General features: G+C 45.1%; 1 protein-coding gene across 1 annotated transcript in view; it reads left to right on the forward strand.

Annotated features, from left to right (window-relative positions):
- The window catches only part of TMC2 (transmembrane channel like 2), a gene marked incomplete at both ends in the record, with an annotated part of 40,516 nt that overhangs the window by 15,777 nt on the left and 2,583 nt on the right, over positions 1 to 22,156 (forward strand). The window contains 11 exons of the mRNA XM_081148337.1: positions 1,456 to 1,598; positions 3,394 to 3,541; positions 6,037 to 6,225; positions 9,133 to 9,312; positions 10,719 to 10,868; positions 12,874 to 13,002; positions 15,291 to 15,358; positions 16,086 to 16,325; positions 17,595 to 17,720; positions 20,789 to 20,867; positions 21,695 to 21,797. Of these exons, the coding sequence (XP_081004463.1) occupies positions 1,456 to 1,598; positions 3,394 to 3,541; positions 6,037 to 6,225; positions 9,133 to 9,312; positions 10,719 to 10,868; positions 12,874 to 13,002; positions 15,291 to 15,358; positions 16,086 to 16,325; positions 17,595 to 17,720; positions 20,789 to 20,867; positions 21,695 to 21,797 (1,555 nt within the window). The remainder of the gene's footprint in view (positions 1 to 1,455; positions 1,599 to 3,393; positions 3,542 to 6,036; positions 6,226 to 9,132; positions 9,313 to 10,718; positions 10,869 to 12,873; positions 13,003 to 15,290; positions 15,359 to 16,085; positions 16,326 to 17,594; positions 17,721 to 20,788; positions 20,868 to 21,694; positions 21,798 to 22,156) is intronic.

A 22,156-nucleotide genomic window follows, 5' to 3' on the forward strand; every position in this document is an offset into this window, starting at 1 on the left:
CAACATGCCAATGCACTTCTACTTCGTGATTGTGAGGTCTAAAAATTGCATGGACATGTGCAATGTGTTGCATTTAGTTATTGAAAAAACAATGCTTTAATCAAATACAGTTCCAGCACTATGCAAAATGAGCCAACCATCTCTGTCCTCCTAGGTCCCCTTCATAGGTTCCCCTCTCCAGGCACACATTCTGATGGGTGTCAGTCCCCATGAGAACGCTGCTCCCCTCATTCTGCTAGGTCAATGTAAGCGGCTCTACAACACGGTTTCTCTCCCTGTACCCGCAAGAAGACCCCAAATCTATTGCTATTGCAGCCTTCCCCCAAGTGTCACATGGCATCTTCAAGTGAATGTCCTACTGCCCCATAAATTCCAACATCTATTTAACCAAACCTGCATCTTTTCCCCATCTCCTTTGTTGGAACCATGGTTCATCCAATCACTGAAGTCTGAAGCCCAGAAGTCAACCTACACTTCTCCCTCTTACCCCCCCCCCCCCAACATCCAGTCAGTCACTATTCCAGGACACATTCTTGGAAGTAAAAACTTAATATCATAAAAAAGTCAATCCCTCCTAAATCAATATGTAAATTTAATATAATTCTAATTGTTTATAATTAGTGATGCAAATACAGGCATATATGTGAGGGTATTAATATTAGAATTGTATACACATGAAGAACTAGAAATACTCTAAATATTTCCTATCCACTAAATATTTCTTGAACTGGTCCTTTTTTCTCCGCCCCCCCTTACCTCTCCCTTGAATGACACTCCACTACACCAGGCCCACTGTCAGAATCTTCAACCTCTGCTCCCTGCCGTGGCTGGGCTCCTACAATCCCCATGCCCTCTGCTGCCGGAGTGACCCTTTTACAATGCAGACCTGGCCCTGTCACCCCTTACCTCCGATCCTCACTTATGCCCATTCCCAAACGGAACGAAATCCAGGGTCTGAATTGGGCTTACAGAAGAACTCTTCATGGCCTGGCTGTCCCCCACTTCTTCAGTCCCTTTTCTATCTAAGACCTCACACTTCATGCCCCAATGTTATCAAGTTTGGGGGGGAGTCCCGGATGCATCACATACTTTCAGAGCCTCCCTGCCTTTGATCAGGGTCCTATGCTCAGGGTAAGAATCTGGAGCTGCTGTACATGCGCACATGCACACCCCCTTACCCCTAGGTTCACCCCAAATGTTAACAACACTCTCGGTCCTTATCTTTGGCACTCCGTATACTGGAGAAATAGAGAGAATGCAGAAAGGAAAGGGGGAGACATGGAGAGACTTGGGAGCAACGAGGGAAGTGGCAGGAAGGGCAAGAGTGTCCAGAACCCTTCCTTCCTCCCCTCAGATGCCCACTAGCCCCTGAGAAAGAGGTGCCTGTAGAATGGAAGTGTCTGATGACTGCGCCCCACTTACAAACCCAGAGCATTTGGATTTGCTGTCCCACAGGGCTACATTAAATATTCTGCTCTCTTCTACGGCTACTACAATGACCAGAGGACCATCGGGTGGCTGAGGTACAGACTGCCCATGGCTTACTTCATGGTGGGGGTCAGTGTGTTCGGCTATAGCCTGATGATTGTCATTAGATCGTAAGTATGACCATCTTATTTACAGGCTTTTAATTTCCTTCATACAACCATCCCGCTCCCATGGCCACTCTGTGCCCACTTATCTTCTTGTGGGGGATTTAGAGAGAAAAAAAGAACAAATTAACAAAGCAGATGCAGATTGTCATATGTGGTATAAAAGACAAACAGGGTAATGTGGGCAGTTCTGTGAAATGGGATAGAAACTCCTTTAGGTGAGGCTGAGAACTGCCAGCCATGCTGAAAGTCTGGGGCACAACATTTTAGGCAAAAGAGGAGCATGTGCAAAGGCCCTGAGGTAGGAAATATCCTAGTAGGTTCCAGCAACTGTCAAAGGCCAGTGTGGGTTGCATGGTACCTGCTAAGGTAAGACTAGAAAAGTTTGCAAGACCTATTTTTGCTCTCCCAGAGCTCAGCTTTCTCAGAAAAACTCTTCTGTTCCTCTATACCTCTAGCTTGTACGTCAAAACCCAGCCTGGTACTTATGATGATATAAACAATAAGCCTAAATGAATGTATGTGGCTCTGATTAACCATGGTGTCCTCACTGGCCCCTACTCTACCTGTCTCAGTGGTCAGAAATGGGCTTGGTTCTTAATTGTGTCTAATTATGTCTGTGATTCTTAATTCATACTCTCTAAGGAAAAATTTGACCCATCCCACAAATTGCCTTCTTCTAAATCAGGGGACCCCAATCAGCAAAGGCTGGTGCAGGGTGGGGTGGCACAGTCTCTTGCACACACCTGACCACCAGGGCTCACCACCCTTCAGCAGGGCCACAAAGGGTTACTTCTCCCAGAAGAGCAGGGGTAGCTGTGTCTGCAGGAGAGGAGAAGAGAACTCTCGAAGCCTGGTTAGAACCCCTGAAAGGGAAAATGCTGCCGTTGATGAGAACCTGCCAGGCACACAACAGTGACCATGAGGTGATGTGTGGCTGCCCAGCTCTATCAAGCAACAGGGAAGAAAACAAGGAGACGGGCTTGGTTTTATTCTTAGCCTCATGTTATGTTTCTCCTTGCAATTATCCCAGATAAGTATAAGGATATGGAATGTTTCCATGATGAACCAAAGAGCTAACTAAGCCAGCCAAGCCCCTGGAACAGCAAATCCCAAAAGCCAACACATAAGATAGAGTTAGAGAGGAATGCAACACCCCACCCCCCCAACACACACACACTCTCTCTCTCTCTCTCTCTCTCTCTCTCTCTCTCTCTCTCTCTCTCTCTCTGCATCTGATAGAGACCCTGCTCGGAATTTGCGATTCCCACAGAACTAACCTCCGGAGAGAGACTCCACAAGGAGAGGTTGAGGGTAGGTAGGGTGACGTGCATGGGTAGCAAGGCAGGTCCAAGGCACTTTCAACCAAGCTTAAGAAAAGGTTGTGCATGTCACCTGGGTGCAGTACCAACTGTCTCAAGGCTAATTTGGAAAAATACATTTTCTATTGAAGAAAATAGATCAATTAAAAGAGGATGTTTCTTGTGAGAACAGAGTTCTAAAACATTTGAAGGCAAATCGAGCCACAGGAAATCAGACATCGGCATAGAAAACATGGTTAAGTGTCCTGTATCCAGTAGGCTTCTTATTACCCAACTGACACCGGGTGTCCTCACAGGAGACTCTGAATTTGAGGGGAAAGTGCCCCAAATCAAATCTGTCTTGGCCCATGCCCCTGCCTGGTTCATTCCCTTCACTGGATGTCTGCTACCTGTGCCCAAGACTGGCTCAGGCCAAGGTTCCCTTGGGCTGATGCAGCAGAAACGGAGCAGATATAATAACAGCGCTGTGCACCCTACAGGATGGCCAGCAACACCCAGGGCAGCACCAGCGAGGGGGAGAGTGATCACTTCACGTTCAGCTTCAAGATGTTCACCAGCTGGGACTACCTGATCGGGAATTCAGATACGGCCGACAACAAATACGCCTCCATCACCACCAGCTTCAAGGTAGCCACCAGGGCCATTCCCACTTCCTGGGGGAACTTTGGGTGTCTCCAGTGATTGGGAGACATCTCCCAGATGGGGTATGGCAAGTAAGATCACCAAGTAACCTGTGGCAAGAGCTTTACTAGAGGCAGGAGACCAGCTTTCAAGCCTTCAAGAAAAAATGCTCACAGCTGGTACCCACTGTCTGTTTCTTCATATGTCAGAGAACCATGAATGTTGGGGCCTGGGCCTGTCTATTTCCTTGTGGAAGTGTTTTCTGCTCTGGGACATGAAAAGATGTGTTTGGGGCAGACATTCTCAACCTTTTACACATGTTTGAATTACCTAAGGAGCTTTAAAAATCTTCTCAGTCCCCCCATCCCCGAGGATTCTGATGTGATTGGTGTGGGATGGGATCCTGGCTTTGGATTTTTAAAAAAGCTCATCGAATGATTAGAACACCCAAAAAGAGTTAAGAAACCTGGTTGGGGAGTGTGGAAATAAAGGAGTCAATTACGTGCACACCACCACACTTGATTATCTCATTAAAGTTCACAAAGGAGATGTGAGATGACCTACACATCTCTCTTTATTTTATAATATAAAAACAAACCAGAGGGTAACCACATTAACAAAAGCAGAAGCTATAACACTGAAGCACTGCACATTTTATTTTATCTCCATAACTATAAAAACCATTCAAGTTATTAGTAGTTCAATATTTCTCCTGCCTGATTGGTCAGACTTTCCCCCAGGACCTGCAGAGGTCAGATTTATAACACAGCTATGCTTGGTTATCTCGTCTCTTCTCCTGGCCCTTCTTGGGAGGAGAAGTGAGCTGCTTGCCCACTGACTGATGCCTGCAGATGGCAGGTGCAACCACCAGTGAGAGAGTTTGGGCTCAGCAACTCACTTTCATGGGTTTTGAGAGCCCCAGAGTTCAGTCTGCTTGGCAGTGGGTGCAGAAGGGAGCTGATTCAGTTCTCCCCACTCCTTCTCACAGCAATGGGGAGCCTCTGATGGAGCATCCAAGGACAGAATAAGGGTCAACAGGGCCTTTGTCTCTTCCTCCTGGCCTATCAGAGAGAATAAATGCCTATGAAGCACTTTGAACATCTGGGAAAGAGAAGGCTTCTCCTCTAAGTCTATTTAAAAAACAAGAAAATACCCTTACATAACAGGGCATATGTTGTGAGAAGTGTGTGTGCTAATGTATATTAACTGCCTGATGAGTTAGTTAAACCTGAACCTGAACATAGTAATTGTTAATTGATTGCCAAAATCTTCTTCCAGGTACTTTTATATCTAAGAGACCTCATTTTACACCCTGGTCTGCCATATACTAATTGTGTCTTCATAGAGTTACAGGTACAGGAGATAAGGTTAATAATAAAAAATCTATTGTAGTTTCATATGCTAGCAGAAAACAACTAGAAAGTAATTTTAAATTCCATTTATAATACTATTACAAAAATTATAAAAATTTCTAGGAATAGATTTAACCCAAAAAAAAATGAAGATTGCTACACTGAAAGTAAAAAATATTGTTGAAAGACATTAAGAAACTCTAAATAAATGGAGAGATATATCATGCTCATGGATTAGAACAGAAGTTGCCAAACTATGACCCAGGGTCCAAATCCAGCCTGCTGCCTATTTTTTTAAATAAGATTTTATTGAAACAAAGCCATGCCCATATATTTATATCTTCTCTATGGTTGCTTTCATGCTACAATGACATAGCTGAGTAGTTGTGAGAGAGGCCACATGGCCTGCAAAACCAAAGAGATTTACTATCTGGCTTTTTACAGAAAAAAATTGACCAGAAGTTTGTTGTTGTTGTTGTTCTTTAATCCTCACCTGAGCATATTTTTTCCATTGCTTTTCAGAGAGAGTGAAGGAAGAGGGGCGGGGGAGAGAAACACCGATGTGAAAGAGACACATTGATTGGTTGCCTCCAGAGTGAGCCTACAACTGAGGTACATGCCTTTGACCAGAATAGAAACCAAGACCCTTCAGTCCGAGGGCCGATGCTCTAACCACTGAGCCAAACCAGCTAGGGCTATAACTTTTTTATAGAAAAAGCCAGCCTCTGGGTAGAAGACTCAATAATAAGAATCAGTTTTAATCTATTTGATCTATAGATTTAAAACCATCCCAATCAATTACTGAAATTTCTCTGATCCTTAGTATCTGCGATATGGGAAATAACAGTAATTACTCTATTGGTTTGTTGTTGTGATTAAGCGGGAAAATGCATAGGAAGTATTTAGCAACACACCTGGTACACAGTAATTATTTAATAAATCTAAGCTTTTGTCATTACGTGGACCAGAGTAACAGTAACAACAAAATGTGTTTTCCTAAAGGAAAGAACTCATTCTCCTTAGGGCAGCAGTGCTTTAAATCACCCCGCTGCATGATTTCATTCATGGAAATAGAGAGAGTAGTCATCTCAGGAATCCAACAACGGTTCCTGGCCTTACGTTATTCATATCTGATTTCCACACATTAAGGAATCAATAGTGGACGAACAAGAGAGTAACAAAGAAGAAAATATCCACCTGACAAGATTTCTCCGTGTCCTGGCCAACTTCCTCATCATCTGCTGTTTGTGCGGGAGTGGGTACCTCATTTACTTTGTGGTGAAGCGATCCCAGGAATTCTCCAAAATGCAGAACGTCAGCTGGTATGAAAGGAATGAGGTGAGGAGGGCATCTCTGTGGAAGTGAATATTAGGAGCAGATTTTGAAATTACACTGCTCCCTATGCCATTCAGCTGAAGACTGGTTTTAAAAAGTGAAATTACATCTCTTTTTAGTCTAGTAATGCAAACATCTTGAACAAAGAGTCACCCATTATTAATCTTCTGTAGCTAGATATAGCTGGATTGAATTAGCATGTCAGTCAGGATAGCCTTTAACACCAGTTATTAATAAGGTGACCCTTTCCTCACAGCTCTACAGTGCCATATATCATAAGTCAAGTGTTTATTAATGCATAGCTATAATTCTGGGCTCCCTTTTCTATTCCATTGGTCTATTTTTCTATTTCTGCATTAATAACACACTCATAAACTATGGCTTTATAGTATATCTTGATACCTGGTAGAGTGATTTTTCTCATCAGGATCCATAATAAAACACATTAAAGTTTTATTGTGATTATATTGAATCCATAAATCTCTTTTGGGAATTTGACATCTGTGGTAGTTGGCAAAATGGCTACAAATTCCTCCCATCCCTATGTGCACATGTCTTTGCAATGTGATTTTCTAGTCCCTCCCATGAAGAGTTGGAATCTGTTTCCCCATCTCTTGAATCCAGCTGAGTTTGGCCATGTGACTTGCTTTAGCCAATGGGACAGCAGCTGCCATGATACAAGCAGACTTGAAAAGTGCTTGTGTATTGGAATTTGCTCTCTTGAGAACCCTGAGACCTCCATGATTTAAACAATTCCAGGCTAGCCTGCTGAATGATAAGATGCATGGCCCAGTTAGCTCATCACCCCAGATGATAGCCAGCCAGCCACCAGACATGTGAATGAAGCCATCAACCATCAGCTGACCATAGATTCATGAATGAATCCAAGTGAGACCAGCAAAAGAACCACCTAGCTAAGTCCAGAATCAAATACTGACCCACACAATCATAAGCTAAGTAAATTAAATAATAAGAAAAAAATTTGTCTATTCCCAGAAAGCAAGAAAGGATAGAAAAAGAAATATAAAACTGGTAAGACAAATATAAAGCAAACAAATAGATAGATTTAAATCTAAATATATCAGTGGTTACAGTAAATGTAAACAGATTAAATCTACAGTTTAAGACAATACTGGGAAGATCTGGAGTGGGGTGGGAGTTGGGTAGAGGGTGGCAAGGAAGGAGAAAATGGTAGACATCTGTAATACTATCAACAATATAATAAAAAATTTAAAATTTTGAAAAATAAAGATAATAATGATCAGATTGAATTTTTTTTTTAATATATCTTTATTGATTACAGAGAGAGGAAGGGAGAGTGAGAGAAAAAGAGAGAGAAACATCAATGATGAGAGAGTCATTGATCGGCTGCCTCCTGCACGCCCCCGACTGGGGATTGAGCCCACAACCCAGGCATGTGCCCTGACCGGGAATCGAACCTCGATCTCCTGGATCCTACGTCCATGCTCAACCGCTGATCCATGCCTGGCCGGACCAGATTGAATTTTTTAAAAGGTACATGCCATTTACAATGAACCCATCTAAAACATGAAGTCACTAAGCTGTGTGAGGGTACAAAAGATGCCCAAGATGGATTCTGCTCTTTTTTTTAATCCTCACCAAGGATATTTTTTCCATTGCTTTCAGAGAGAGCGGAAGGGAGAGAAAGAAAGAGAGAAACATCGATGTGAGAGACACATCAATTGGTTGCCTCCTGCATGAGCCCTGACCAGGGCCAGGGGTCGAGCCTGCAACCCAGGTACGTGCCCTTGGCCGGAATCAAACCTGGGACCCTTCAGTCTGCAGGCCGACACTCTAACCACTGAGCCAACCCTGCTGGGGCGGATTCTGCTCTTAAGCAGGCTGCAGTTTCCTTAGGAAGCAGGCTTGACAAGAGTAAACCACAGCACAAACAGCAGTAGGCAGGAATGATGTGATCAGGATTTTGTAGCAAAGGCAGAAATTAGGTTGAGAGTTGGACAAACATGTCAAGAAGGGCAGTTGTGGATGGTTCTCAGGGTGGGAAGAACTAAGCAGGTTTAGAAGTATGAAGGTGATGAGAAGCCAAGCCAATGGTCAGTGTGAGAAACTGAGGGCATCAGGACTGGTCCAGAGATATTGACCAACCTGCAATTTGGTCAGCAGCTCAAGAACTTACCCTCCACTGGGTGAGCAGTTTTAGTTGCAGAGAGAATGTTCTACTGTGGTCAGGTTCAGCTTTAGAGTCAAGGTTCTCCCAAACTTGGAGGCAAAATTGAGTGCTTACCACTTAGCAGGCTCTGGACTAGTAGATGTGCGCTTATTATCTCTTCTGACTCTTACAACAAAGACTACTGTACGTGTCACTGTTTTACATGTGAAGAAATACGAAACTCAGAAGTTAGGTCACTTTTCCTAAATTACAAAACCAGCAAGTAATAGAGCCGGGGCTCAAACCCAGAGAGCTGACTCCAAATGCCACACTCTCAACCACATCCCTCTACTCTTAGTTCCCTTCTGTGATCTGAGCTTCCTGTTTTCCAGTCTCCTGAGATGAGGGCTATCGCGGTGACTCTTACCTAGCTCACAACTTTACAGAACACAAAGCTGTGTCCCATCGGGTAACTCATTTACTTCTCAAAGAAAGTTTGCTCTTTTTTAAAGAAAATTTTTTATCAATACTAATAGCAAGAACCATGATAGCAACCAGTTGCAGAGCAATTATGATGTGTGGGACATATGCCGACTGCTCCAGGCATGTGGGTGCCTTCACTAGGGTCAAACAGCAAGTTGTAGAGACCCCAGGGCATCTCCAGAGGCAGAGGTGGGGACAAGAAGAAGAGGGAGATGCATGGCCCCAAGGCTGCAGATATGGTGGCCAACCTGGTGGTGTTGATGTAGCAAGTGACCCAGGTTTTGCTCATCTCTCAGGTTGAAATTGTGATGTCCCTGCTTGGGATGTTTTGTCCCCCTCTGTTTGAAACAATTGCTGCCCTGGAGAATTACCACCCACGCATTGGGCTGAAGTGGCAGCTGGGACGCATCTTTGCACTCTTCCTGGGCAACCTCTACACGTTTCTCTTGGCCCTGATGGATGACGTCCACCTCAAGGTAAAGACCACAAACTCCCCCCAGCCCCTGGTGCCTTTTTTTAAATATAATACTCTCCTAATGTATGAGTCATATTAGTTAAATAAATTTTAGAAAGGTCAGAATAGTAAAATGAAGAAAAAAATAGCCCCAGGATGTGACCGAAAGGCAACCATTGTTACCATTTTGCTGAAGTTCTTTGTTGTCTTTTTCTTAGATTGTCTTTTTACACATCATATACATGTCAGGTGGTACTCCTAGTATTTTATCTGAAGCTTTTCCTGCAGATAAAATACTATGGTTTCATAGCTGCTGTAAGTGTTTACCAGCTGAGCAAGTGTCCACTGAGATGATATGTCACAATTGACCTAACCTTTCATCATTGCTCACCAGATGGTTATGGAGCACCCACTGTGTCAGGCTCTCAGGGTACTGCAGGGAGCTAAACAGTCCTGTTCCAGGGTGTCCACCCTCTGGGCCAGGAGACAGACTCATCCCTTACAGCATGCTGCAGGATGTGCTTCCATGGGGGCGAGCCAGGGCTGCACTGCAGTGCATAGGAAGGGCTCCAGAGCCCCCTGAGGAATCTCAGCAGAGACTGGAAAGAGGGAACAACTGGTGCAAACAGAGGACTGTGGGACGGCTGAACAACACAGGAGAGGAGAAGTGGAAATGCACTGGGGGAAGGCCCGGATGATGAGGCTTCTCTTCCTTACCCCTCCCTCCTCATTACTGAGCTGCATGACTTTTTTCCTGAGGTTGACAGGGGAGCTCTACGAAGGTTCTAAGCAAGAAAGTGATTGGAACTGGCTGCAACCTCATCTCTGGCTTCCCTCCTACTCCAGTAGACTATTCCACCCTCCTGAACCTCACAGTTCCTCCCGGAAACTTCTCTCTTGCCTCTCTCTCCACCCTTCTCCCCATGCTTGACTAGTTGACTAAGGTTCAGGCTCAGATCCCTTTCCCTCCAGGAACTCTTCCTGGCCCCCATTGTCTGACATGAATTTCCTCAATCCCCAGAGAAAATTTCCCATAGCTCTTATCACTCTATTCTGTAATTGTCTGTTCATCTCTGTCACTTAAGAGACTGTGAACTTTCTGACGAACACTCCATCTCTTGTTCACTCCTCTGTCACCACTGCCTTATATGTCCAGAACAGACCCTGAATAAATTATTCTCAAAAGAATAATGAGTGTTTGGATGGATGCATGCATGGATGGATGGAAGATAACTTCATGGAAAAGACCCAAGGACTTCAGCCAATTGCCTCCCTCTTCTGTTTAGATTTGGGGGGACTCTGTTGAGGGGTAAGGCAGATATGAGGTGGCAAGGTTGTGGCATGTGCTGGCTTTAATTGCTGTTCCTGTGGAAACAGTTGGACCATCCCTGGTTCCTTCCAACCCCACTTCTCCATTTTTTGTTCCAGCTTTCTAATGAAGAGACAATAAAGAACATCACTCATTGGACTCTGTTTAACTATTACAACTCCTCGGGTTGGAACGAGAGTGTCCCCCGGCCACCCCTGCACCCTGCCGACGTGCCCCGGGGTTCTTGCTGGGAGACAGCCGTGGGCATTGTGAGTAGTTGTGCTCTCCTGAAAAGGTCATCCCTGTTCTCAATTCCTGTTACTTCTTTCTTGATGTTTTCATTTTTAAGCTACTAAAATGTCCAGCCAGTATTTCCTAGGAAAGTTCCACTTTTTCACTTTCACATTTTTTCAGTGTCCCATATCTTTCTCTATATGCTTCATTCATTAATCTAATTTTTGAATTTTTTTAAAGTTTTACTGTAGATTTTACTGAAAGTCTAAGGTTCTCCATCTGGAAATCATGAATAAATACTCCTAAAAATTAGATTCAGGACTTGGTGTGTATGTGCATCTGTGCATTTTTCTTTGAAGAGAATTAATATTTTTTATTAGAGTCTCAAAAATTAGCAACTACTATTTCCCCTCGTCCACTTTTACCACCATTCCTGTAACTTGCACAGGGTGGACTTCAAAGCCTAGTGTTCTTGGCCTTCTTAGGCAGAACCCTAAAGTATTCACAGGTAACACAGGGATCAGCTGCCTCAACTCCATCTCACTGCGTGGGGCTTCTAGTCATCAGCCACCCCACTGAGATGCAGAGTTTATGACTTTTTCATGGGTTCCCTGAAGAGTCCACTCACATAGAGCATCAAACAATAGTGTTTTTAACTGAGGATGATAAAGTACAATGAAGGAGGGAATTGCATCACACACTCCGCTAAACACTGCCTACAAGTTCACCGCCTGCAGAATCCCACAGGGAAAAATATCTGTCCTTGCCCCTGGGGTCCTGGGGGCCTTTTCTTCCCAATGCCTTCCCAAGGGCTCAGACTCACCATTTCTTGCCTCCTCCAGTCCAGATTCCCCATGCTCTTCAAATCCTCCTTGCCTTCAAGGTGCAGGGCCACTGAGCTTGCCCAGCTCCTGCACTCAACTCATCACAATGTGTAACAGAGAAAGAATCTTCAAGTCAATAAAACCCATCCTCTTTAGAAGGCCAAAGAGAGTTCACTACCTACATGATTCTTTTGGAATATTCTGCTATACAGGCTGTCATTTCTTGCCTCGCATCCTTGGGAGGCAACTCTCTTGCCCTCCTCCCGGAGTGCCCATCACTGTTCCAGTCACTGATGAAAACTTGTTTCTGAGCTAGTTGGCAGTGATGGGTTTGAGTCATTATGTCCTGCTCACCTGTGTCTACCACCACCTCCAGCCGGGCCCCTGAGCATCACCTTGCACAGAGCGGAGACCTGATGCATGTTGAGTTGACTATTACTTAGGAGCATTAATTCTGAATTCTTACTGAGGAATAACCCTGAAAACTCACCAGTTGTTCATAGAGCAGAAAGTTATTAATGATCTTGGAGGATAGAAAGATGAATAAAGCGGACCCTGTACTCCCTAGGAATTCCAAGTCTACTAGATGTCTTAAAGGTTATACTATTATCTGGTAGGTCTTTAAATTTTCCCACAAAAGTAATAAATTATAGATACTCTACAAAGAACACGCCTTTGTTTTTGCCTCTTCTCCTATGTGCCTCTGTGAAAACCCTACATTATTTTCTCTGTGTAACAAGGAAAAAATCCAATTAGCTGGAGGTAAAGAAAGCCAGCTGTTGTCCCCAGTGACAATGATCAGATTCAGTCTTAGCTGGGGCAGCTGGTATTTCAGAGCAAGTGAGGAAAGTAAGGGACGAGCCTTCAGATCCTATATCCGTGCATTAGTGCTGATAACTACCATGCATTGGGCAGTGCCAGCGTGCCAGGCAATTTCCATACATAATCACTAAGCTTCCCATTAACCCTGCAAGGTTAATATTATCAACTTCAAGAGGTTCAGAGACTATTACAAAGCAATACAATTAGTAATTATAGAGTTGAGACCTATATAAGAATTTTTCAAAGCCTGGGTCCTTGCCCTGCACCACCACCACTCTGCCCCCCAAGATCAGAGGATCACAGAGAAGAATGCAGGTGGGTGGCTGCAGTCAGTTGGGAGAAGTGGGCAAGGTCCCACCCTGACCACCCCCTTCCTCTGTGTTCCTCCTTGCAGGAATTCATGAGGTTGACGGTGTCCGACATGCTGGTGACGTACATCACCATCCTGGTGGGGGACTTCCTGCGGGCTTGTTTTGTCCGGTTCATGAACTACTGCTGGTGCTGGGACCTGGAGGCTGGATTTGTAGGTCACTGTTTCACAGGCATTCCACAGGAAGTTGTCTGAGCCATCCTCTCTGATAGGGCCACATGCATTCTTGAGCATTTCTTTATATCCTTAGTGCTGGTCTCTGCTCTGTGAAGCAGAAAAGTATTTAATGTGTATTTCCTTTAGGTGTCCCATCTGCCTTTTCCCAATGCAGTTAACAGTATGAAATTCTTATCTGGGAAATGGAGGCATTTGGCCTTGGGAAAGGTCATGCTTCATTGCTGAGCAGACGGCTGGTAGAGAAATGCTGAAACAGCGTCAACTCTCACTGGGGAAGGCAAGGAACACGAGGCTTCGAAGTCCACACTGTGTGAGCTACAGGAACAGAGAGAAAGTGCTAAGGGGAAGGGTAGCTCCTCATTTTTGAAACTCTAATGAAATCCTGGAGTGGGGCAGGGCAGATGTGGATGGGAATGTTTCAGAAATTCCTGGAGCATACCAAGAGCACGATAGCTATTGGTCCTGCCTTCTGGACTGTGCTTTGACTAACCTCTTTGGCTCATTTCCTCCACCTGGCCTACGCCTCTTCCCCACCTACCTGGGAAACTGCTCAGTCTAAATGTGTGTCATTTCCTCTCTGTAGTGGCCTTCTGTGATGTGGCAGAACCTCTGGCCCCATCTGTCCTGTGAATGTCTCTTTCCAAACACCTCACTGCCCTCCTACTGGCCACTGGTCTTGGCTGGGATTTCCCCCTTAACCGAGCTCCATATTTTGTTTACTTGGTCACCTCATCTCGGCCTGAAGCAGGGTATGTGGCCCACATAAGGGTTTAGTATAGGTCTCTAAGATATTTTTTTCTTTCAGGAGCTAGCCAGTTTTACATGGGCCTACTCAACTCCTCCTCAGTGAGGGAAACTTCATAATCTTATCTGAGAACAAGGGTTCAAGAACCTTGTGCTCAAAAAAGATGGCATCTTTATGTCATGACATTGCTAAAACGTCACTGCTTTCAAATTAATTTATAAGTTCAACAAGATCCCAAAGTAATAGCAAAGTTCATTTGAAAAATAAGCATGTGGAAATAGCCAGGAAAAAATTTAGAACAGCAGAATGAAAGGAACTAGACCTACCTTTATAGTAAAACATACTATAAGGCTATAGTTACTAAAACTGATACCAGGGAATAGACAAAGTTATCAATGGATAGAATAGGAAGTCCAGAAATAGGTACAATCAATATGGGAATTTAATTTATGATACAGGAAGGCTTTCAAACCAGTGAGAAATGAAGGATTATATAACAAATGGATTGAAGCAACTGGTTAATCATTGGAAGGGAAGCTCTATTTCTCGCTGATTTCACCTAAATAAATAAATTGCAGGTGAATTAAAGTTTTGAACATCAAATAAATGAAATCACAACTTTCTAAAAGAAAACATATGTAATATAAAACTTATAATCTTGGAATGAAGCAGATTTTTCTAAGCAAGATACAAAACCCAGTAGATAAAGGTTTTTAAAAAATATTTTAAAATGTTAAATTCCCAAGATTTTTCGTGTGTTGTATTATGCTTCTTCCTCCTTTGATCCATGCGTGCCTGACCTTCCTTTTTCTCTCTCCTAACCTCTCATTCCTGGAACCTTTTATCTCCATTCCTGGAAGACAAATTGGGAAGTGGGTTTAAGCATGTTTCATGAGGATCCCAACTTCCCAGTGCTCCCAAATTTGTGTTCTTTCAAATAATTCACAAATCTTCCAAACTCTGAAAATCGGAGTCAGGCTGAAAATATGTATCTAGCTGAGCCTTCTCTTGCCCATGACTGCCCTAGGACCAGAGGACGATGAGAGGAGAATTAGAGGAGTGATTTATTTATTTTTGTTTGTTTTTTAAGCTTTCTTTTCACTTGACTTCTCGTTTAATTATTTGCACTTCATTATTTATTAGAGTTACTCCTTGATTATAATTTCAAGGTATATTTCTGCTAAGAGCATTGATAAAAATGTTCTTTTAGGGGCCAGGGTCCTCTCAAGAGCACACAGTCAGCCTGCAGGCCCTAAAAGAGGTAAAAAAACACACACAAAACCTCTCATATTTTTGTCTTTAAAAAGATATTGGAAAAAGTTTCAACTTTGAGAACTTGAAAATGTTTTTTTAAAGGTGAAAACATGTTTAAGAAGCAGAACCCTGAATCGAGGTTCCTCTCTGGCCACCAGAGCAGGCTCTTTGGGATGGAGTGGCCCTGGCTTGGCCAGTTGGCTGGTAGTAGTCTGCTGACACCATCTAAAATGTTCTCTCTGTCTGTCTGTCTCTCTCTCTCTAGCCTTCATATGCTGAGTTTGACATCAGTGGAAATGTGCTTGGTTTGATCTTCAACCAAGGAATGATCTGGTGAGTTACCCAATTCATCTGGGGATCACTTCATTTGGGGAGTTGAAAAACTGGAACCCCAGGCTTGGCCTCTCAGCTAGCTGGGGAGAGGCTTGAGCTCCCTTCTTTCACATGAAAAATAGAGGGCAGGACTAGATGAGAACCGGGACAGCGTCTGTCCCACTCCGCGATACTGTGGCCGTAGGGAGGGGAGGAGAGGAGGGGTAGAGAGAGAACAGAAAGAAGGGGGGTGGGGGGGGGAATAAGGAAGGAAGGAAAAGCTAGGCAGGGGAGGAAAGAAAAGAAAGGAGGAGGGAGGTAAATGAACTAAGGAACTTCCTCCTCTGAAGAGGGCGTTAGAGGAGGCTGCAAAACTTCAGCCAAAGATTTTCAAGATGCCAGCGGGTCAGTGCAGATCAGTGTCCAATTCTCCTAAGAACTTTTCAAATACTTTTCTGAGCAGCAATGCTACTTTAGGGAGACCATGGAGAACAGAGAGGAGGCCATGTAATTTGCTAGATCTCTGGCAGTGAGAAAATAATGCTCAAGTGTCTCCTTCTCCTGAGGACTGAGTGGCTCTGGGGCAGTGAAAAATGCCCTGGTTAAATGGGAGGCCCCTTCCCTGGGGGTCCGCAGAGAAAGCAGCGAGGCCTCATCGCCCTAACCATCAATCCCACCTCCTCCTGCCATCCTCCCCTGGCCTCTCCTGCTGCCAGGCCAACCAGCTGTGTGGTTTCTGCCCTTCCAGGATGGGCTCCTTCTATGCTCCGGGCCTGGTGGGCATCAACGTGCTGCGCCTGCTGACCTCCATGTACTTCCAGTGCTGGGCGGTGATGAGCAGTAACGTCCCCCACGAACGCGTGTTCAAAGCCTCCCGATCCAACAACTTCTACATGGGCCTCCTGCTGCTGGTGCTCTTCCTCAGCCTCCTGCCAGTGGCCTACACCATCATGTCCCTCCCGCCCTCCTTTGACTGCGGGCCATTCAGGTGCACAGCGTTGGTTCCATAAGAGAAGCTGCCCCCACCCCCGGGCAGTCTGCTCAGAGAGCAGTGGCTCAGAATTCCAGTTCTGGTGTCACATCAGCCTGCAGAAGGCCATGGAGCTTTGGGCAAATCATTAGTGCTGCTCAGCAGTTTCCTGCAGGAAGGAAATGTTCTGTGTCTGCTCAATTCAACATGGTAGCCACCAGCCACATGGCTGTTGAACACTTGAAATGAGGACTGAGAAACTAATTTTTTTTCATTCGAATTCATTTTAATTTAAATAACCGCATGTGGCTAATAGCTACCATGTTGGACAGCACAAATCTAACCTTTTAATATATGGATAATCTACTGCCCTGGATTACCTTACCACAGGGTGAGTACTGTAAGGAGGAGGGCAATATTCTGAAGATGAAATGACTATATATTGATAAGTGCCATTCAAATGTGAAGCAGCTACTGAGAGTCTTGACTGAGTCCCCACGATCTATGCAGCATTTGTCAGCACTATGGGTTCAAGGTATAAGTCAGACGAGTTTAGGAGACTGGACATTGTATAAAGAAATCAATAATTATGTAAGGCGGTAGATTGAGAAATAATGTGCATCTGCCACTCTCTTTCCAAATGTGAGAGCCTCTAGAAACAAAGCCCTCTCTCTACTCCATAAAAAGGGCTCTGTGGTTAAAGCAGCTTAGAACATCCTGTCCCTTTTATCTTCTACCTTCTCACTTAAATAAATGCTCGATACACGCTCCTTTACTAAATAAAGCCTTGGTGGAATTGTGCAATAAGATAAGATGTGCAAGCTAATGTTTCCATCCTTATTAGCCACAGACCCTTGCTTCATGTAATACCCATCCAGGGCCAGGAGTGGGGTGAGGTGCCAACCCTGCACTTGCATGACCCTAAGAGTGAATACCTCCTTAAATTGTGCACCCCAGAGCCTCACCCGCCTCATTCTAGTCCCTGCCCTGCCTCCTACTGTGGATCGACACACTTTGAGAAATGCTGATCTGGTACTTTTCAGTTTATAAGGCACTTAGCTAGATAAAGTCCTGTGGTTAGTGCCCCACAATGAGTGCCATGGGAGCTCAGAGGAGACATTAGCAGGAGTGCTCACAACAGACTATAATCTGCCCAGGTGGAGCAGACCTCTGGTTCTTCCACCAGTGGTGAGTGGCAGCTTTGGACCTGCAGAGGGGAGGGGCTTGCACACAGTCCCATGCCACCTGAGCTTTGCAGTGTGCCGCAACGTGTCCCCTTCTTTCCAGTGGGAAAAACAGAATGTATGACGTCATCCAAGAGACAGTTGAAAACGATTTCCCAACCTTCCTGGGCAAGATCTTTGCGTTCCTCGCCAATCCAGGCCTGATCATCCCAGCCATCCTGCTGATGTTGTAAGTTAGCCAAGGCCCATGGCTCTGCCTCATGGAAACCTCCCTTGCACAGTTGAATCATCCTTGGCAGGTCCTTCTTTCTTGCCCTCTTAGGCTGGATTTCCCAGAAGCAGATCCTGAGACTAAGATTCAAATGCAAGTGGCTTTTTGGGGAAGGGGGTGGGGAAGACAGAAGGGACAGGGAGCTGCTTTATTATCACTGGGATGCCTCTAGTCCTGCTGGGGAACTCTGGGAACTGTGCTTCAGAGCTACCCCACTCAAAGGTGAGGGATCTGGGGCAATTGTACGCCAGCTCCCATCAGCCACTGGATGAGTACTGCTGGGAATCACAGGAGGGGAGAGGCATTGGTTCATTGCCAGGCAATACGGGCCAGCTGTGTTTCCGGTAGAAGGGTTTCTGTGGAGGGGGTGCAGGGGAAGTGTCAGGCACAAGTAAAGGTGCTGGCAGTTGCAAGTCTTTCAGGGAGCATATTGAAAGATAGGAGCTAAGGAATATGGGTGGGTGCTGATATTATCTGCAACACCCTCCTAAACGTTTACTAGGAATATCTAAGACCTCTGGGCTCTGGGCTCTGTGAAAGCTAAGGGGCTGATTCAGCCTGTCCCTGGCAGGGCCCATGGGACTTCTCCATGGAGCACCCCATGCCCTAGAATATCTGGTTCATTCATTCACCACTATCCCTCTCAAAGACTGAGAAACCCCTGTGGATAGTGGGTGGGTCTGATGATTTCTGTATTCCCAACACCAGCCCCATGCATAGGGCATAGGAGGCAAACAATGAATGCTTAAGGGGGGACCGAGGGAAGGAAGAAAAAAAGAAGGCAGGAAGCTAGAGCCATGAATTTGAATTACCATCATCAAAAATATACTAGTGAAGCCCTGCCCGAGTGGCTCAGTTGGTTGAGTGTCATCCCATGTACCAAAAGGTTGTGGCTCGATTCCCGGTCAGGGCGTATACCTGGGGTGTGAGTTCCATCTCCAGTTGGGGAGCATATGGAAGGCAACTGATTGGCATTTGTCTCTCATATAGCTGTCTCTCTCTCACTCATATCCCTTCCTCTCTCTAAGCAGGTCCTCGGGTGATTGAAAAAAATACCAGTGAAAATATTAATTTATTTCTTTATAAATGCCTATTTTTGGCAAGCATTTTTTAAAATTATGAAATATTTCTAACATACAGAAAAGTACAACCACATACGTGATCATAAGATTAGATGTTAACATTTAGCAATATTTGCTTCATATCTCTTTTTAAGAGAAACCTTGTTTTATAGATACACTTCAAGCTCTACCCAATCCTCTCTTCCTCCCTCTCCAAAGGTAACCACTAATTTAATTAGTTTTAATAATTTTCATACTTATTTTGGTACTTTTATCATGTGTGTATGTACTATTGTTTTCTGAGTTTAAAATTTTTCATGAATGGTTCGTACACTACATAGCTTTCTTCATTCAACATTCTGTTTAGGGGACTTACCCATGTGAATACATGAGAACAGATTTTAATGTTTCTATTATGTTCCATTGTGTGAATGAATAAACCAGTTGACTCATTTCTCTGCATAGATATAGTTAGGTTGTTTCCACTTTTTTGCTATTGCAAATGTGCTCCTTGTATGTGTCTCCTTGTGAGTTTCTCTGATATAGACCTCTAGGAGTGCAGCTTCTGGGTCACAGGGATGTGTTTCTTTGTTCTTTCTAGATAGTGCTAAATTGCTCTCCAAAATAGGCATGTTTTGGAGACCTATTCATCCTCAATTTCAAACATCTGCTTCTAGTCTGCTTCTGAGAGAGGGCTGACATGATATAACAACCTGGAATGACCTGTGACCCTCTGAGAAGATTCTGGAACCCAGACACCAAACCTGACCCTTGCAGGCAGCCTCAGGAGGAACACAGCCACCCATAAGCACTTTATCCGCTCTGACCTCTAGCTCCTCCCTAATGCGCTAGAGAAAGGGCAGAGTAAGCACCAAGACAGGGAGTGGTCCCTTTACCCGCCCTCCCTTCTCTCCTTTGCTTCAGGAGGCTCCCATAACAGCCTTCCACCTACATTCTGCTACAAAGACAATGTGGTTCCTCTTCTCTGTAGGGAGAGAGCTTGTAGATCCTACTGAAGTGGCTATGGGTGGCCCCACACTGAGGGGAAGGTTCAGAAGACCCAAGCTGGAGGAGCTAAGGCTTGAAATTCATGGAGAAAAGTGACAATTAGGATGAACCTAAAAAGCTCCCAGGTAACAGGCTGGCTGAGCATCCAGTCCAGGTGGGCCCTCTGTTCTCAGGTGGTACAGACCAGGTCATAGCCTGGGAAAGGGAAGCCCAGGCTACAGCCTCAAAGGACATCAAGTCATGAAATCAGCCAGTGGGAGCCAGACGCTGAAAACCAGCAACCCAGGACAGACGTTCCCATCAGTGCATCTGAGCAGGGGGCCTGCAGGGCATCTGCAGTTGTGTTTTTAGCTAAACTTGGGGCAGGTACTTAGCAGCTCTGCCTCCCTCCATACTTGAAGATTGTTAAAATCTTTTACTTCAAATTGCACTCTGAGGAGTACTAATCAATGGGGTAACCTTGGGAAAATTACTTAACCTCTCTGAATTCCAGGATTCTGATTTGTAAAGATGGGAGTCATCCTTTCTACTTCATGGAGCTTTGTCCAAACCAGTGAGATGTGGAGTGGGATGTGCATGGCACAGAGCCTGGCACCGGGCAGGTGCCCAGGAAACACAAGCAGATTCTTCTGCAGACAGGAAACCCTGCCACTCCCTTGCCCCTTCAGATTCCCTATAAGAGGGATGATTCCTTTAGCCAAATTTTACTGAGCACTCAGAGGTAGAAATGTGGAGGTCATTTCCACGTTCCATCAAATACAGAGAGCAGGGACGTCCAGGACCTTTTTTACATGTTAAGTGGGGGACTTGGGATGGTAGGACCTCCTCCCATCCTGCCTGGAGGCAAAGCCTTGCCACCTATTCCAGGAAGTCTGCCCTGATTCCTCAGGAAAGGCATCCAGCTCTTGTCATTTTCCAAAATACCAGTATCACAGGAGGCATGCTTTTCTCTTACAGCCTGGCCATCTACTACCTGAACTCGGTTTCCAAAAGCCTTTCTCGAGCTAATGCCCAGCTAAGGAAGAAAATCCAAGCGGTGAGTCTGTCACAAGTTTCATTCTGTCTCAGGTTTCATTCCAGATGGTAAAAATGATGTCATGTTTTTGTGTTTTGCTAATTTGCTCTGTGAACCCAGATGTACACTCTAAATGTCTTTCTTCTAAACTCAAACCAAAAATATCCATATGATTCAACAGCCTGCATTTATAGTCTCAAGATATTTGGGTATATATAACAATTATTCAAATGTTGAGAGGTTGCTGAAGAACAGGAGAAATTCAATGAATTCAACCAATGTTCACACATAATAAAACCAGTACCCACAGTAATTCCTATAGATTAATACTAATACTATAAATACTAAAAAAAACAAATAGTGCTGTCAAAACCACATACTGCTTGTGACCTGTGGCCTAGGAGGTGTTGGAAGTTCCCTCCACCGGGGACAGCCTGTCTCAGCGTTAGCTGACTGACTGCTCAATGCCACTCTCCGGCCGCCCCACCTCGACATAAGCCCGCCCTCCTTGCTTTCTCGATGCCTCTTCTGGAACTAATGTCACCTGCCTCGCAGCCAGTTCCCCATCCCCATGCCCACTTCCTTAATCTTACTGGGCTCCTGCCTGGATAAAGAAAACCGTTGAACAGAGGGTTGGAGGTTTCCATCCCCCCTGGCCAGACGCTCCTTCTAATGCTGTGCAAACCTGAGCCTCAGCCGCCCTCTGCAGTCAGCGGTGAGGACGAATGACAAGTGATTTAAGGTGATTCCCAAGAGCCGAAGACAGAGTCCTTGCCCTCTGCAGCCCCCATCCTGGGGCCAAACACCCACTCCCCGGGCCAAGGTTGACCACTGCTATTTCCCTGCAGCTCCGTGAGGATGAGAAGAGCCACAAGGCTGCCAAAGGCGGAGCCGCGGCCAGAGGCTCAGAGGACACAGCTACCGGCAGCTCCAAGAGTGCCACCAAAGCAGGTAAATTCCGTTTCATGATCACTTTTTACAAGGCCACGGGGGAAGGTGGAAAGAGCATGTGTTGTGAAATCAGACGGATCTGGGGTTGAAATCAGAATTTGGATGATTAGCTGTATGGAACTGGGCCAGTGAAAATGAGGCTAAATTATGGTGCCGACCTCACGAGGGGCGAGAATGAGATGGGTGAGTGTTAAAGCGCTTCGCAGAATTCCCTGCCCCGAGAAGGCACCCACGGAAACAGGCTGGTGGGAGGTGCGGTGTCTCTGTCAAGGGGGAAACAGCACCACTTGTCCTGCAGGCTTGTCTCACTCATTTCTGTCCTTCAGGTCTCTCATGACATCTTTGGTGGTGACTTCGCT

This window comes from Miniopterus schreibersii (assembly GCF_964146895.1).
Source record: "Miniopterus schreibersii genome assembly, chromosome: 10".
Lineage (NCBI taxonomy): Eukaryota > Metazoa > Chordata > Mammalia > Chiroptera > Miniopteridae > Miniopterus > Miniopterus schreibersii.